The sequence below is a fragment of the Strix aluco genome, chromosome 14, assembly GCF_031877795.1.
Source record: "Strix aluco isolate bStrAlu1 chromosome 14, bStrAlu1.hap1, whole genome shotgun sequence".
NCBI lineage: Eukaryota > Metazoa > Chordata > Aves > Strigiformes > Strigidae > Strix > Strix aluco.
Genome location: NC_133944.1, coordinates 18,715,053 through 18,732,136, shown reverse-complemented (window position 1 = coordinate 18,732,136; position 17,084 = coordinate 18,715,053). Strand labels below are relative to the sequence as shown.

The 17,084-nt window shown below is 39.6% G+C and overlaps 1 protein-coding gene across 2 annotated transcripts in view; it reads left to right on the top strand.

Annotated features, from left to right (window-relative positions):
• IRX3 (iroquois homeobox 3) overlaps positions 1-17,084 on the top strand; it is a 58,324-nt gene that overhangs the window by 24,286 nt on the left and 16,954 nt on the right. The window contains exon 3 of one of the 2 annotated variants that reach the window (XM_074839415.1): positions 14,834-14,915. The exons of the other annotated variant lie outside the window; for it this stretch is intronic. Within the exon in view, the coding sequence (XP_074695516.1) occupies positions 14,834-14,889 (56 nt within the window). The 3' untranslated portion in view covers positions 14,890-14,915. The remainder of the gene's footprint in view (positions 1-14,833; positions 14,916-17,084) is intronic. 2 annotated transcript variants of the gene reach the window in all.

The following is a 17,084-nucleotide window of genomic DNA, read 5'->3' as shown; positions in this document are numbered from 1 at the left end:
ATATGGCCAGGGCCAAGCAGCCCTCGAACAGTATTTATGTTAATGAAAAAGAATTTCTTTGCAAAAGTTTTAGTCTTAGCAAACAATTTAAACTTAATGTGCACCTCTGAATTTACCTTTTTTCTTATGTCAAGAAAGTATTTGCAGCAACATTGTCATTAGGCAGTTATGTTTGTGATATTAGGTACATATGATGGCAATTAGAGGCAGAACCTCCGAAAACCCTGGTAGTATACCCAGACACAGCTATAGCTATTTTAAGCAGATTTATACTTAGGGCATCAAAAGAATGTCACAGAGAGAAGAAAATATGGTAACTGTTGCTTTAAATTATAGCTATCATTACTTCAAAAGGATATTCAATCAGAAACCACTGCAGACTAAAACTATTTATGTCTTCTGACACTGAAAGGAAAGTAGGCAGTTTCAGCCTGTCATCTCTTAATTCTTTTTTTTTTTTTTCCCCCTCTTTTTTTTTTTTTTTGTTTTAATAAAAGAAAAGTACTGTTTGGTCTGTAAGAAACAAGTTATAAGTCCAGGAGGAATGAGTCAGAACAGGTCTCCTGCTTGTTTTTGACCTTTCCCTGCCTGTCAGCCTCATTAAGTATTGCAGGTTCTTTGCTAGTTATTTTACAAAAGCTATTGGAAAAATGAAACAAAACTGTGCAATGGTACTCCTTGGGCTACTTGGACGTAACATTCAGTAGGGTTTGCCCAGCAAAACAGTTCGTGTGCCAAGTAGTAACAGGTAGAGCTTTTTTCACTCACACGAAAACTTTTCCCTACAAATCAAAAAGACAGAAGTAAAGCCATAGTTACTTGCAGAGTAAATTTTTAACAAAATCATAAGATCATGATTAAATTATCCAGAGGGATTCATGACCTCTTCTAGAAACAAGAACAGACCTCCCATTAGTAAAATGTTTAAAAGCAAGGAACTTTTTATTCAACAAAACATTTAGAGGTTGACCATGGGATGGTGTGCAAAAAATAGCAGTTAGAAGTTTCAGAAGTTAAATAAAGTAAAAAAACCCAAACTATTTTCTTTTGATGTGCCTTCTACCCCTTCCCCTCCTGATGCACTTAATGTGCTGAGCAAACAGTGACAAAGAAGTGTCATTAAATAAAAAAAGAAGAAACACCTAAAAATGAGTGAAAATGATCTCGTGACGAGAGAGAAGACAAAAGGATGTGTCCATGCAAAAAACATTCCTTAAGCAAAATGAGCACCCCATATTCCCAGCTGCAGGGAAGAAGTAAGATGCACAGGTCTGCAGTTAGGAGGCAGCTGGGTGCAGAGGTGAATTTCAGAAAACTTTGAGGTCCAGGCTTTGGGAGACAGGCCAGTGGAGCCTGAGTAATTATGCAGGGCAGATGTAAACAGCTCACAGCTAAGCTCATGGGGTTCCTGGATTATGACAATGTGATACGCAGTTTGAATTACAACATGTTCATTACACAGATACATGTACACGTGGCAAGAGCAAAACAGCCCAAATCAAGAATCAGGTCTGTTTTGCAATTTCCAGAAAGTGGGACCATTTCTGAAGAACATTTCAATTTTGTACCAAGTGGCTCCGAAAGCACTGGCCACAACCATAAAAGTGACTGAGGATTTCTGTGAGGATCTCTTCAGCATAGAGAGCAATGTACCATGTAAGCAGTCAAGCCCCTCCACTATCGGATGATTCTAGTTGATTTTTTTTTGCTCCCTGTATAGCTGGCTTAAGACCAAACTACTGGGGAGAGTAGCACAAGGCGGGATCACAGCTTAGTGGCAGGCAGAGGGCTGCTTCAAAACAAAAAAAGGCCAACTTTAGGAGGGTGCTGCAGTGTCTCACAGCAGCTGGTCCCTAACGTGCCTGCGGACCAGCTGGCTTCACGGACCGGCGTTGCTAATGCCGTTCTCCTTACCCAAGCACTGAAGCCACTCTGATTCTGCTTGAAGTGGATCCTCTGTGCCTGCAGTGAGGGGGAAGTCAAACAGGTTCAGCACAGAACACAGGACCTGAAATTTAGAAAAACGTCCGGTAAAAAATAAGCAAAGAAACCAACTGAATATAAAACGTGTGGCCACTCTTTTTGTTGTTGGCATTTTAGCTGTATTTCTAAATGTGCACATAGCATTTTGCACAATTTGCTATTGGGATTTTTTTCTTAATCTTTCCTTTGTAGAATCTGTTAGTGAAAAAACTTTTACATTTCTCTGCTTCTCTTTCCAATTCTGCAATATCAACTAGTTAGCAAGCAGTTTGTACTGCTTATAGATTTGTACCAATCATGACAGTTTAAAAGCAAGTTACCCAACCCACATCTAAATAAATAAGCAGTCTCCTGTTGATACCTATTCTCAGCAAAAATACTGATAGTAGTTTGCTCAGGCACAGAGTCCAGAACAGCTTTTCCCCACCAAGACTGACGTGACTTTTGGTCAGAAACGTCATCCCAGCTCGCTATTTTTTTGCTGTATGAGCAGGAGAGAGCACAAAGACTAGGAAGCAAGAGCAAATATCTTCCCTTATGTGAGTTAAAATTAATCAAAAATAATAATAATAAAAAAAATCACTGAACACCTAAAGGAAATTAAAGACACAATGAAGAGAAAAAAGATACTACATGGAGAAGTACCTGAAGCATAAGAATGTAAATGACACTGAAAAGAGGAAGAGATGATCAAAACCTCCTAAATGTTCCATTCCACGGGGCCACCGTCCCTTCCCAAGGGGATCACTGTACTTTCTAGATATTGTAAACTACCTCCCTGATGATAGCTGGTCTCACTGGAGACACAGATGCAACGAGACTGTTAGCACTTGAGTGCAGACAGTCCGAAGGATAAGTCATGGAGAAGGAAAAAGGCTGCTGACAGTCAGCTATGTGTCTTTTCATTACAGGTAACTACCGCTTTAAGCAAATTGTTTCAGGGATTGGAATGTAGCAATAACTGATCTAATTAGTGTAGGCTGTAATTTAGGAGGGTTCATTATGTCACAGACATTATGACTCCTGGGTATTACTAAAGGACTCATTTGTAGTACTTGAAATGAATTTCTCTGAACACATATAATGTCACCCATATAACTAGTATGTAGCTTTAAGATGATCTGACATATTTAAAATCTCTGACTTTAAGCAGGATTAAGTTTCCAGACAGTAATAAACAAATCAGCAAATAGTACAGATTTACTTCTTGCCAAGAGAAAAAAAAAAAAAAAAAAAATTTAATGGCTATTTCAGATTGAAATGGCAAGTAAACTCTGTGACAAAACTACAAAGGAAACTAATAAATCATGCCAAAGGAAATATATATCGTGATTAAAGACACACACACACACAGAGAAACTTGACAAAGATTTTGCATTTCTGGGTACAATACCTGTTTACTTCATCTAACAAGGGAAAAGTTTAATGGCTTCATAAGAGAAGTCAGTTATTTGTTATTTCTGCTCTAAAAGCTCCTGTGAGCCTTCCTTAGCAGGAAAGCAAGCCTACACTTCAGGTAACAAACCCAACTAAATAAAATACATAATGAGACAAATGCATAAAAGTGTATAAGCAGCTTTCAGTAGTACAATGCTGAAGTAAAAAACAAGTTATAATTAAGTTTAAATTGGTAATCTGAAAAGGTTACAAATATAACCTCTATTATTTGCTTCCCTTCAGGGGTCTCTCACCAACCAGGTATTTCATAGTTCTTTCCTTTTATGACCTAAAAAGTTCATTCTCACACAGATACAAATATGCTTTTCCTTTTTACTTACATAATGTCTGTCTGATATTAAAAAAAAAAGTAATTCTTCTGGAGAGCACTTATGCATGTGCTTAACATTAAGCAGTCCTTAGAGCCTCTGCCTGCACCTTCTTAAATCAATATTAAAGCCTCTGTTAATTCCATTTGTTCATGATCCCCCACTCAGGGGGAAAATGCTATCATGACATTGACATTAGGCACTTCTACGGTGTCCTATTCTGAACACACTGATCTCCAGACCTGATCTAAAATTAACCAAAACTAATTAATTCTTTACTTACTTTCATCTGATTTGCATTGGACCTGCCTTCTCTGTGGGAGTCAGAACTCACATTATTTGTTTCTCAGCTTCATTTTGAAAACTTGAATTTTACAAAATTAGAAGTCCTAGTTTATAAAGTAGACTATTAGAATTAAATCCTGTTCACAGAATACAACATTACTCAATCAGAAATGGGCATGTCAAATTGTGTATAAAGCCATTAAGAAAATGCTGCAGCATGAGCTGCTTTTGTTTCATTGCAATATGTTCCAGGGACTTGGGGCACCCCTGGACTAAAATGAGAAACTTTAAAAATTATTTTGCATTTTTTTTTTCCCCTAGAAAGCTAAAGACCTAACTAGATGACTTATTCCCATTACTTCCTAATACAGATGGGTGTTCAATATCTCTTAAATGGTTTTTAAAAATCTCAGATATAAATTTAATTTCCAGATACAAATTAGATTCCCATTCTCTTACAAAACCTTCTTTAATGTTGTTACCACTGGTATCCTTTTTGGCTGTCTAGGTATCAAATATATTTCCAAGTGGGTACTGAGCCAGCTAGAAAGACTGACTGTATTTAGTCTTTAATTAAATGCTGATGGATTTCCTTCAATAGCATTAAGCTCAGAAGTGAAAAAACATAATTAAATGATGCTCCTACGCAGGCAGTGATCAGCATTCTTGCATGCAAGGTGTGGTAGCAGAGTAAGCAAAGGATTACTTCTCAGTTTTAGCTTTCATATTGAAGTTCTCATAGCTCATGAGAAATCTTGTTCTGTATTCATGAAACATAAACCAGGCAATTGTCCTAAGGATGCAGTGGATTTACAAAAGTCCATTAATCTGATTAATAATTGGATTGCTGACAAGTTAAGTGTCTCAGTGCTGTTAAAACTAAGTATATTTTAAACGTATCTGACTTCCTCCCATTATCTGTCATCTCACTGAAGATGTGGGCAAATAAAAGGTTGCTATCATAAGAGGTTGCTATCCTGTGGAAGCTCCTGTATTGTTAACAAGCAGAGGAAAGACCCAACATGAAGAGCTGGTGGATTGTACAAGGTTTTGGAACATAGCGAGGAACTGAATGACAGCAGAAAAGGAGGGCTATTAAGGTTAATCTTTAACACTCCTGTTCTAAATGGAAATATTTTCAATACTAGTGAACTCATGCAATTTCCACGTGTATATCTAAACCATTCCTTTTTTGCAGACATGTTCTACGTGATGTCTTGGCAGAAACCAAGAGATACAGACTCTGATCTTAGCTTCACCACTGACCTGCCCAGTGACCCTGGATAAATCATTCCACTGTTCTGTTTCTCTTCTTACTTTTGCCTGTCTTGCTTCTTTAGAGCACAAGTTCTTCACATGAGGAGCCAACCTCCAGTTACGTTTTATTTCAACATGTTGAGGCTATGATCTCAGATGAAGCCTCTAGGTACTCTTGAAAATAATAAAAATGATGGTGAGGAATAGCTGTTACTGGCATTCACAGCCCTCATTCCAGCCCAAGAAATACACCAGCATCAGCATGATTACACCTACAATACTTCATCTTGGATTTTGGTCATGACTTAGTGGAGTACAGGTGATAAAATCCACCTCTGTAGTCATTACTGCTCACTGCTGAAAGTCTAATTTATGTTAAATAATAAAATTATTTTTTCATATTGCAAATATCAGACTAAGACCACAAACTCAATTAGATTGAAGAGCCAAAGGAGATTGTATCTCCAATCCAGTCTGAATTGAGATGAGCCATTCTTTATCTTTGACTCCCTCCCCTAGCACTGCTCTAAACACAAAGACTTTTCAGAATAAAGAACAAAGTGCTATTCACACTAGATCAAGGCATAGCTGCTAGGTAGGACTGTCCCGAGATGTGAATTTGAACCCATCCAGACAAGTAGATGCCACATTTTACAGAGAAGAATGCTTGAACGATCAGCCTATTTTATACAGGACTGGTCATACTTCTATCTCCTCTTGAGGCTATGTTTTATGGAGGTTTGACCCTACTCTGGTATTTTGGGTTTCAAGTCTGGGAGATTCAAAACCTGATCTGACTTCAGCTCTCCATTAGGCACGTAGACTCCCAAGAAGGGCACAACTCCAGAAGGGCTCTCTTTAGCACCTCCTAAAATTTCCTTACTCAGGCAGTTGTGTGTGCTGGCTGCTGTGACTCCCACTCCAAGTTGCCTCAAATCAGCTGACTTGGCTGAATCCCTCTACACCCCCATCTTACCAGGAAGACATGCCCAGACACAGCCTTAGCAGCAGTGATACACAAGGAACAATGTAAAAAAGCTAATCCTACCCTCCAGCATGGGGACAGCCAACCTGTGACACTTCATGATGTTGATAAGCAGATTAAGTAGAGCTCCCATGCTAAAACTACATCACATATCTGACATCAGGACTGTGCTGGTAGAAAACCTTCTGGGTAATTCAAATCTTCAGCTGTGGCATGCTGTAAATCAGCAAGAACTGCCAAAAATGGTATTCCAGGACTATACTGGGATACAGTTGCATGCTTACTCCAACCCCATCAGGTACTGCAAAACCAAGATCTCCCTGGGCAGCTTCCATCACCTTACACCTGCAAACTTCTGCCCGTGTCTCCAAGGTATGTACCTGCCCAGTGCCTCTCAGCCATAGGAAAATTTCGCTGTATAGTCCTTAAACTGGAGAAGGATCGACCACTTCCTCACTATCACCTCTGTCCTTGCCAGCAATACTGTATATCTCCAACACAAGAGTTTTGGTTCCCTGGGAGGTTCAGCAAGGCTGTGAAAGCTGCCCTAAGTAATCTACATAAATGAATATATACCCTAAATTTCTAGGACAGACTAATTATAAGAATTTTGTGTCACTTTTGAGTTGAGCCACATAAAAAAAATCAAAGGAAACTAGTGGCAGTTTTGGTAAACAGGCTTTACTAAAGAAACTAATGTGGGCCAAAAAACCCACTCAGAAATACTGAATACAGCTAAGAGTGCAAGACATAACAAACAGTTCTCATCCTTTCCTCCCTTTACCCTTCCTCCTTTTTTTAAAGTAAGCTTAACCTAGTGTGACTCCTAGAAGTTACCTGCTGGGCACATCAGAAATATATCAGTAACTAGAGAATGAGGAATGTATCTTAGACTATGGAATAGAAACCAAAATGAAGGCTTTACCATTAGGAATATTAATGTCCGTACTGTCTGAGTTAAGACAGTTATGGACCAGAAGACTCAGCTGCTGCTCTTAGTTTGCATAAGTAGGAATATCAGCAATTCATCCTGTGAAAATAGTTCTTCAGCTGGTAGAGTTGGAAGGGAAGAGTGAGAGAAATTAAGGCCGTTTGTTTCAGATTACATGTCTAAGAGCTAGAAAAACCCCACTACCTCTTCTTTTTTTTCCCCTGTAAAAAACAAATAAAATGAAACAGAAGGAAAAAATCCCCAACAACAACATAGCAACATGACAGTGATGTGTATAATGATCTCTGGCAGCCTAAGATAAGATCACAGCCCTTGGGACTGGTGGAGCCTGGAGCTAACGGACCCCTGCTTTGGGGAAAAACTAGAAGTGTACAGAAAAAAAAGTTTAGTTCTCATATTAAAAAGAAAGGAGAGGTATGTTGCTAAATCTATTCCTTCTGAAGAAACCTTTGAAAATATAAATGTATGAAAACATCTGAGTCACTTCTGCATCCACGAGTAAGTGATCCCCCTCTACCCTCACCAGTAATGCTAGGAAGGGCTGCTCTACTCCCAATTTTCCCCAGGAACTACACCATGTTCAGTTAGTTCCAGCAGTTTTTTTGGTACAAGTCACTGTGCAGATATCATTCTTCTGTTGAAGTCACTTTAGGTTTTTTTAAATGCAAACTTGTGCATAAATTTTAAATTGAGCATATAATGAATGGGTTCATCTGAATTACTGCTGTCACTATTCTACCCCCAAATCTCCCTCAGATCTTGGGAACAAGCCTGTTCCTCCAGGGAGGTTGTTTGGAACATCTGTAAGATAATTGAATTTAAAAAAAAAAGTCAGTTCTGTTCCAAGAAACTCCTCCAAGTTCACAAGTGGCTTTGTTGTTTCTATTGATTTTAGATGGAAGGTGTGAAATATGACAACAAAATGGCAGTACCACTGAAAAATCAAGTTATTTATGGTTCTCTTCAGTTGGATCATTTTCTCTAAATAATTCCTTGTTTATGTGCACTAGTGTTTGGACTAGTGAAGTGCAAGGCAAGAGCGGGATAGGAAAAACTTGCTTTTTTGGGTTGCTATTTAAGCACATGTCAAACCGTGCCCTGGCTGCTGCCGAATCCTGAGCTTTTATGAAAATCCAGCCCTTTCACTGGGTGCTGAACAAAGACAAGCCGTGCTCCTTGTTAGCTTAAAAGCCTGGTACCAAAAAACCCACAGGGTTGGCAGCCCCATGCATGTTTGAACAGAGGAAAATACGCTATAATCAAATGCTGAGTGGGTGGAAAGAGCAGGGAGCAGAGGTTCTGTGAATCACTTCCTCCCCCTCCAAGGCCTTGCTGTCATTAGGAGTACAGGTGTGTGGTTTAAAAACACATGTTGTCCATACTGATATTTTAACAAGCATTGGTCAAAGCAATAGCAGTTTTAACAGGCATTTACTGGTCAAGATAAACCCTAAGCTCCCCCCTCTGGGTTATCGCAGACAGCTAACACGTTAAAACTGTAGCTGCCTAGTCCAAGAAAGGATTTTAACATGAGTTAAAAATAAAGTCCTTTTTGTACATGCATGGCTTAAGAGAGAAGAGTCCAAATCCCTTCTTCCAGCAAGAAGAATAGAAAGAAGCAGAAGAAAAAGAGGATTAGAAGCAGCATATGTGCTCTGTCCTCCCTGTTTTCTTCCCAAGCTTTTATTTTTCTTTGCTCCACTTACTGAGTGTGCCACTGGATACTGTCCCAATTAATTTCTAGATTACCTTTCAAATCAGGCCCACATACAGAACAGGGGCAAAGCATGGATTTCTGCTGCCAAGTGCCCACTGGTACAGGAACAGGTAAATGTTTTGCAAAGCAAACACTTCTGAATACAGTGGTTGTCATCAACTCAAAATCTGTCATCTCTTTAAAAGTATTAGAGACAGAGGATGAGGGAGATGCGCTCACATCCATCCAGCTCTGCCATTTGGAATACATCAGAGAAGGTCTCTGACATTTTCTGAGGTGTAAGATGAGGCAGAATTTGCCCCAAAAGAATGAAAACAAAGTTTACATCCATTGCCATGCGACTGTATTTACACTAATACTGAATTTGGAGCTCAATGCCTGGTACTAATCACTCAGAATGAGTCAATTTGAATGTACCCCTCTCTAGTGGCCACAGAAGTCTAAACTGAAACACTGTAGGAAATAAAATGTCATTTAACTGGAAAGAGCCTTGTGAAAGTAAGAGAATTCAAGGGGCACTCCTTTCTGCTGTCATTTGTCATGTATGACACAGGAATGTTGACATCATCCTCTGATAAATGACACTGGCACCTGCATCAGAGAGATATTCTTCAGCAAAATAGAAGTTTGAAAATCCAGCAGCAGGGCACTGCTAGTAGGTTCCAGGAGCTTGCAAGAAAGGAAAGATAGATGATGGTAATTTTCTTCCAAAGAGAAACATAAGACTTTTTAAGAACCATTCTCTTTTGCTTCCCCTTCTGCTCCCTCTGGGCTTTGGGAAATGATTCTGTTTTCTAAATCTAATAGTGGCTTAGACACAAGCTATATGTTATCCAAGAGCTAACCTGTGGCATTTGTGCCACCACCCAGTCTAGCAGGATAAGTGTCAAGCAGAGAGCTCCAGGAGGCATACTTGGGAGAGGGAGCTTCAAAGAGGCCAGTCTGGCCTTCTCCTGTCCCAGGCCAGTTAGAGATGTCAACAGACAATCTATTCTAGCACTAATCCTTCCAAATCTCACCTTTGCATCCACAACCTGTAATGTAGAGACTTTTTCCTCTTAGCAGAAGTGCGTGTCTCCATCCCACTCCTGGCAGGTGTTCTGTACAGCTTCAGGTGGGGGTCGTGGCAGAAGAAGATTCTCAAGCGACTTCTGCACAGCCATGCAAAGCCTGCCGTGGTGCGCTTCAACATCAGCAGGCAAAGGACACTAAAGAAATCTTTTTGCCACCTCCTCTTAAGACAGACACATCACAAGTTTTCTGTTTGGAAAGCTGAAGACCAGTGGGTTAACTGTATTTGTGAGGGAAAATCCTGCTACTCTTAAAAACAAAAAGCAAATAGATATGTTTCTCTGTCAGATTTTTCCACTTGGTTAGCTCACGGAATTCATATGCAGCTTGATTCTTTTTCTAATTATATGATTTATTTATCCCAGAAAAGAAGGAAAAAATTCTATTTGATTTGGAACAGGAGGTTGGGAAGGTGAGTATGCAAGCTCTGTGACCAAGGTAGCCTGGTTCATCCTCAGGAAATCTGCATTCTGTGCCAAGGACCTCCCTAGCTACCAACTAGTCCCACTTTGCTCTAACTTGCTAACTACTGTCCAGTCTATTTATCATTTGCCATCTCTAGGGATAACTGTGCAGTGATACGGACTAATAGCCCAGCAACATGCCAAGATGTATCTTTTTCATCGTGCACAGCCAGCACTGTCTTCCAGACCTCTTAGTGCATGAGGGAGGCTGGAATCTGGATGAAGAACAGCTGGCTTAAAACATACCCTGACAAGCCAATACTGGCTAAAAGGAGAAAACACTGGAAGAATGAAGCAGTACACAGGCTCACCTTCATTTGCAGGGCTCTTTCTCCAGGACTGTTAAAATATTATGCTGCTTTTGGGTCTTACTGAATCTATCTTTGGTACTGAGCACCGGAGCAGAAGCTCTCCTGATCCTCTTGCTGGGATAACAACCCCACATTCATGTCTTCAGTATCTTCGGGTTGAAATATTGTAACCTGGACTGTGCAACACATTCACCAGGAAAATACACTTTCATCTTCTAACCCAGAGAAGCAAAAGAGAGCATATCATACTGATGTGCTCTTCAGGCTGCCTTGAACTAGAGACTTGTTAATTAAGCTGCAGCCTTGTGGCTGCTGGGTCCCAACCAGCTGGGCTGAGTGCCTTCTCCCTCAGAAAGCCCAAGACTTTCTGTATCATAGTGAAAAGGGGAATGATAACCTCAGATGCTGATCCCTTGACTTGATGGGGTTAGGTCCGCCCCAGTTGAAAAAGCTGCTTAGCAAAAGGCAACTCATTTTGTCTCATCATGTCACACATGTATAGCTATAGTCATCACAGAAGACAGTGACACAATTTTCATGCTTAAGCATATACCAAATTTTAAGTGCTTAGGCTTGGATAAACAAATTTCAGCAGCCTGTTCTTCAGAAGAAAACAGTAACTTCAGGGACTGAGGGACAATGTGAATTCTTATGGAGGAGAGTGAGACACGGGATTGGTTTTTATTGTACACATTTTCTTCAGTAAAATATGGACATTTATTATACTTACAGTCTTGATACTCCTAACAGCTTTTCTGTAGGAACCCATTACTTTATTAGTTTATATGGTTTAGAGGACAGCAATGCTGACATAATTTTGTTGTAATGAAGATAAATATTGTCTCAGAATATCAGAAGGCACCACATAACCTGTTAAGCGTAATGATTTCAAAATACCCTAAAGAAAAATCTTCTGGGCTGGTTGCAGGAAAATACACACACATACACGTCTGATTTTGATTAAAACACAAGTTATTGAAATGCTCAGTTCAGTCCAAGCCTAGAATCAACTGTTCAGCCCCATAGATTGAAACACAGAATAAGGGAAAAAAACCCCTCCTAGGACTCTCCATATTCTCCATGCATTGGCCAGACAATGATCTAATAAGAGCAGTGACTTTGGGGATATTTGTTTATCTACTCTGAGCCCAGTTAAGTGACTCAGAGGTAACATGGCGTTTCACTGATGTCCTGTTGGGCCAAGCCATGTTGTACTAGTAACTTTATCCTAAAGGAGGCTATTCATAGTAGGCATTCAGTAATGCTGCAAAAGTGGTAATTTGAAGACGGCTGCAAACACATTTGTGGATACAAATGAGGCAACCACAAGTCTTCATATTTTATCTATGTAAATGCGAGTATAAAATGGCAGGGTGGGAGTCTGAGGGTTCCTCCCAGAGCGGTGATTCTAGACTGATTCTTCATCCAGGCAACAGGGGGTCTCTTAATAGTTTTGATTATTAGACTCCTGACTATTAGTCAGGAGTGCAGAATCAGGCCCTTAGCACTGACAAAATTCTGCACTCAATATTTTCTGACCTCTCATGTGAAACTATGTTTAGACACAAATGCAAAATACAGAAGAATGAGATGGGGACTAGAAGGAGGAAAGCTGAAGGAAAATATGTTATGAATATGAACTGGGTCATATAAAAAGATTAAGTATAAAAGACAGCTTTCTTGTAACATCCAGCTGTTTCTCCTAAATATTTCTAGCAAACCTACATATGTACAGTTTCAGAAATATACCAAAAGGGAATATTAGTACTTCACTTTAAAAAAAACTATGTAGGATTGCTAGTGGTTTTGAAGCTCTAGTGCTGAGATCTGTCAGGATAGGACAGAAGTTATTTCAACAGTACTAAATAGCTCTCCCACTGCTTTACTGTGGATTGATCCATTTTTACCCTTTCTTGCCTTTCTGCAGTCACACACAGATGTAAAACAGATTAAGGCTCTGTGGAAATAAAATAAAAAAAAATAAAAAAGACACCTAGGACTTTTTTGACTTCCCCCTACAATAAAGTGCAGGGAGAGGTGAATAAAACCACACAAGAGACAGTAACAAAATGACAAAGGTCCTGACTGATAGTTTATTGAGATGACAACTCAGTGAGTTTTTAGACATTTCTGGCATGAAGACTATTTTTGTCTTTCCACAAGTTAAAACATATGTACGATCAAGATGACTGCCTGCCTATCTGTTGAAGCTTGTTTCTTCCCATTACATCCCTCTAACAGAGCCGTACCTGACTGCAAAATATTCCTTCTGCATTTTAATGTACTTTAGAACAACAGTTGACAATGCTTGAAATGAAACCAAAGCAAAGTAACGAACCACTTTCAATATATTATTTATATAGGATCCAAAAGCTGAGAAACATCACTAACAAGTCACTTAAATTTTTAGCCACAGATCTTGAGCATGGAAAAGCATTATTATCCATACCTGGCTGCTGGGGAAACAGTGCAGGGGAACAACTGCATGGTCACAATGAGAAGGGTTTGACTGCTGCCTCTTGCAGCAATTCTTACCAGTGCAAAATGAAAGCAAGAGGCTTTTGCTCTGCCTTGGCAGCATTTTACAGTCTATTGCTTTTGGTGCAAAGCTTTGCACAAGCTCCAGAACCCCAGAGGACTGATCTCTGGGCTCCTACTCCCTGCCCAGTCCCTGACCTTTGGCGCCAGGTCTTTTGCCTCCCAGCCCACTGTCGACTGGACCTCACTGCACACAGTATCTAGGCTCTGGGATGCCTCAGATTTAGCTTCAGACACAATAAGGAGTACAAATTATAGAGCACAGTGAGAATAAAAGAGATGGGTTGCCCTCTCTGACTATCCATCACTGTTTCCCGTGTCTCTGGGCAAAAGCAAAGCCAAGCTTTCTCAACAGCCCAAAGACAAAAATAGGTCGTATGTATTTTTAAATGTTATACTTTCCCACTCTTAGGGTAATAAAAGTCAGAAAATAGAGAGGGCATTGATTTTATACTTTCCAAAGTCACTAGTATAAACTGTAGGGGCACTTTTATATTTTTAAATGATAAAATATTGAAGCAGAGTGAAGTAGTTAAGGTAACATTTTTCAGCTCAAAGTGCTTAAAAATGAATTACTTTCATTATATGCAAATTTTGCTCTCTCTCTTTAATCTACAGTTAAATTTAGGCAGAAAACAATTAAACAAACTGCTGCACAGTCACATGGCAAGTGAGAATTAGCAAGGTTATGTATTTGTTTTGAGGTTTAAAAAGTGAAACTGACTGCAAACTGAATGGTTTTGAAATTAAGAGAATGCTCACACTGAACCTGATCCTGTCATATGATCATAAGCTCTCAGAGATGCCAAACAGAATTTTAAACAAACAATTTTTGTGATGATAATGCCAAAAGTCAGAAGAATATTGGATATTTCTAGGAGTTCTGGTTTGTGTCTTCTTGGCCAACTCCAGGAATTTGTCAGGGACTCTTGACTGCTGAAGGCATGACTGTCATTAGCTTGAGATAAAAGATCTCAAGGTGATGGCTGTAGATGGGGCAAAGAGAGGGTGCTGAGTTACAAATACATACGTCTAGTAGTTTATTATTATTAAATTTTAGAAAAGCCCTGAATACATACACAGATACACACAAACACTCATGCACAAAGGCACACATTGTAGAACAAGGCTTCCCTGACAGCATTTGTTTTATTTTGATGTCAGTCTAAGGAAATATGTTGGCAGCTCCTCCTCACAAAAATCTATTTTCCACAAACAGCATATTCTGCCAGTATAAAATTCATCATCCAGCCATACAAAGGACACAGGGCCAAGGGGCTTGAGTGACACACCAAAAACCTCAAAACACATGTCTGAGCTGCCACATGACTTGTATAACACTATTCACGTACAGCATGAAACCAGAGCTCTGTAAGCTGCATCTTCATAATATTTTGCAACATCCTGTAAACTCATTGCAGGGAAACAATAGCAGATACTAACAGCAGTTGGCTACTGCAATGACAGAGACCGTCTAATTAAGTTGTTTTTTTTTTTAAAAAAGGGGCACATGAAGAATGGAGGGGAAGTCAGTCATGCTGTTCATTCAACTCTACCTGAGCCATGCATATTGGTAAAGAAAAAAGGTACGTCATATCTCAGCTGCTATTCAGTGGAATTGAGGTACTGCTGAAGTCATATAATTGGTGACTTGAGGCCACAGGTCATCTCTGACGTTGAGGGAATTCCAAAGGAAATATGTTAATGATATAAGGAAAAAGGGCCACTGTGTGGAAATATCATAATAAAGTAGGAAAAAAAAGGCTGTTGTGGAACACTGATTTAGTTGGTTCTCCAGGATTCAAATGGAAAGATAAATCTCATACCTGAGCCAAATGGATTTGTGAAAGAGATAAGAATTATCAACATTTTGTATCCTCAATTTCACCTGTTTTTATCCCACTTTTTGACACTGGGACAACAATTTAGAAGTTGTTCATGAAAATAATACTAATAAGCACTGAGATGTTTTATCATTTGTCCTCATGGGTAATTCCTGAGAAGGTGGCAAATTCTGCAGGCTCCAGCGTCCTGCAATTAAACCAGCAACAACCCCAAACTTGGAATCTAAAAACTGTAGAAAAGGGGAATTCAGCTCTGTTTTCAAACCCCAGTTTAATAAATCTTTTTGGTGGTTTTATGACTAATGTGAGACTGAAAGTAGGTAAATTCCATCTATGGTTCATCTGAGCAGGAGCAAACACGCCGTAACAGTATCATTTCATGAAAAAAGTGCTGGGCAGTTTAACATGAAATCTATGATATTTTAAAGGCAGGAAGTATCTTTGTGAAAATGGCCTTTTTCCTTAATCATAAAAATCAATATAAGTTGAACAGGGAGAATATTTATCTTTTAAATAATAATGAGAGAGATTCTTACAGAGAGCTTCTGGCTTACTAATAGGTAGCTGCTTCACCACCCAGCACAAAGACATATATTTATGCATTGGATAAGCAGCCTCCTTGCGTACCAGTTGTGCTTTCTTGCCCAAGGCCAGGGTACCTCCACATGTTTGTGCGCAGGAGGGTTCTGCAGCCTGAAACCGCCCAGCCCAGGTCTTACTCCTCCCTGTGCTCCTGTTGGTCAGCCTCATACCTGGGCTCTATATCCACATGACTAGGAACTTGCAGCATCCAGCTTGTATTAATTTGTCTCCTTAGAAATTATTATTAGACTGCTGGGGACTGTGGGGCAGTATCTTGCCCAAGGGGAATTTGTTCTCCTTGCAGCAGCCATCTCCATTGCTGCTTCTTGGGAGACTACATTATTGAGAGCTGCAGCAATTCCTGTGACAATATTTCAGGGGTAAATTCTCTTTTGATACTGTCAGAAAATCCTTGCCAAGCTGACACTACATATTAAAGGGTTCACAATAACAGAAGGCAGAAATTAAATTGAACAGGATATTAATACCTTGTAGTTGAGGAAATGATATTTCCTTTTGATTTTACTTTTTGCTTTGTGAATTAGCCAAAATCTGCAGCCCTGCATAAACTGAACCATCTTACCACATTCTCCACAGAGAAACAGCAGCAGTCCTCCTCCCCCTGAGCACTTAGCAATGGCAACTGCTTCCAGTGCCTCCCCTGTTAAAAACCCTCTTCAGAAACCTGGCAAGTTTAAAATAATCAGGTCTACGTCATTCCTCATCCCCTCCAGATCTTTTATCCGTCCTATTAGTTTCCACAGCAGCAAATATTAGTTGACTTGTGATTAACTCATCTGAACCACCCACACATGTGAAGAGGTTTAAAACATGAAAAAGGTTTTTCACAGTCCAGGTTCATTCTATTTCCTTCTGCTGTGCACTAAGATCTTTTATTTTCCCACTCTCTTTCATTGCTACAGAGAGTATTTGAGTGCATGAATCCAAAAACTTGAATAAGCACTACCTGGACTAAGACAGAGCCCCCCTCTGATATCTCTTCTGTGTTTTGAAGGGAGCCAGACTGAAACACCTGGGTGTGTTAAACAACAGACTTAGTGACAAAATTATTTCCAGAAAGATTAGAAGTGTTTTCTGTTGCATGACATATTCTGGTGGATTGAGGACCCTGATTACCCAAGAAGCTCTTACTGACCCACTGTGACTTATCAATGCTTCATACTCTGGAGTGTGAAGTGGCTGTTACATGTGGCTGATGAGACATATATATTAAGGTTCACACAGGGTAAAAAGTGTTACTGTCTTGCAAAAAAGGATATGAGAAACCACCTGTGTCAAGGTAAGAAATACTATTTTCACAGCTGCTGA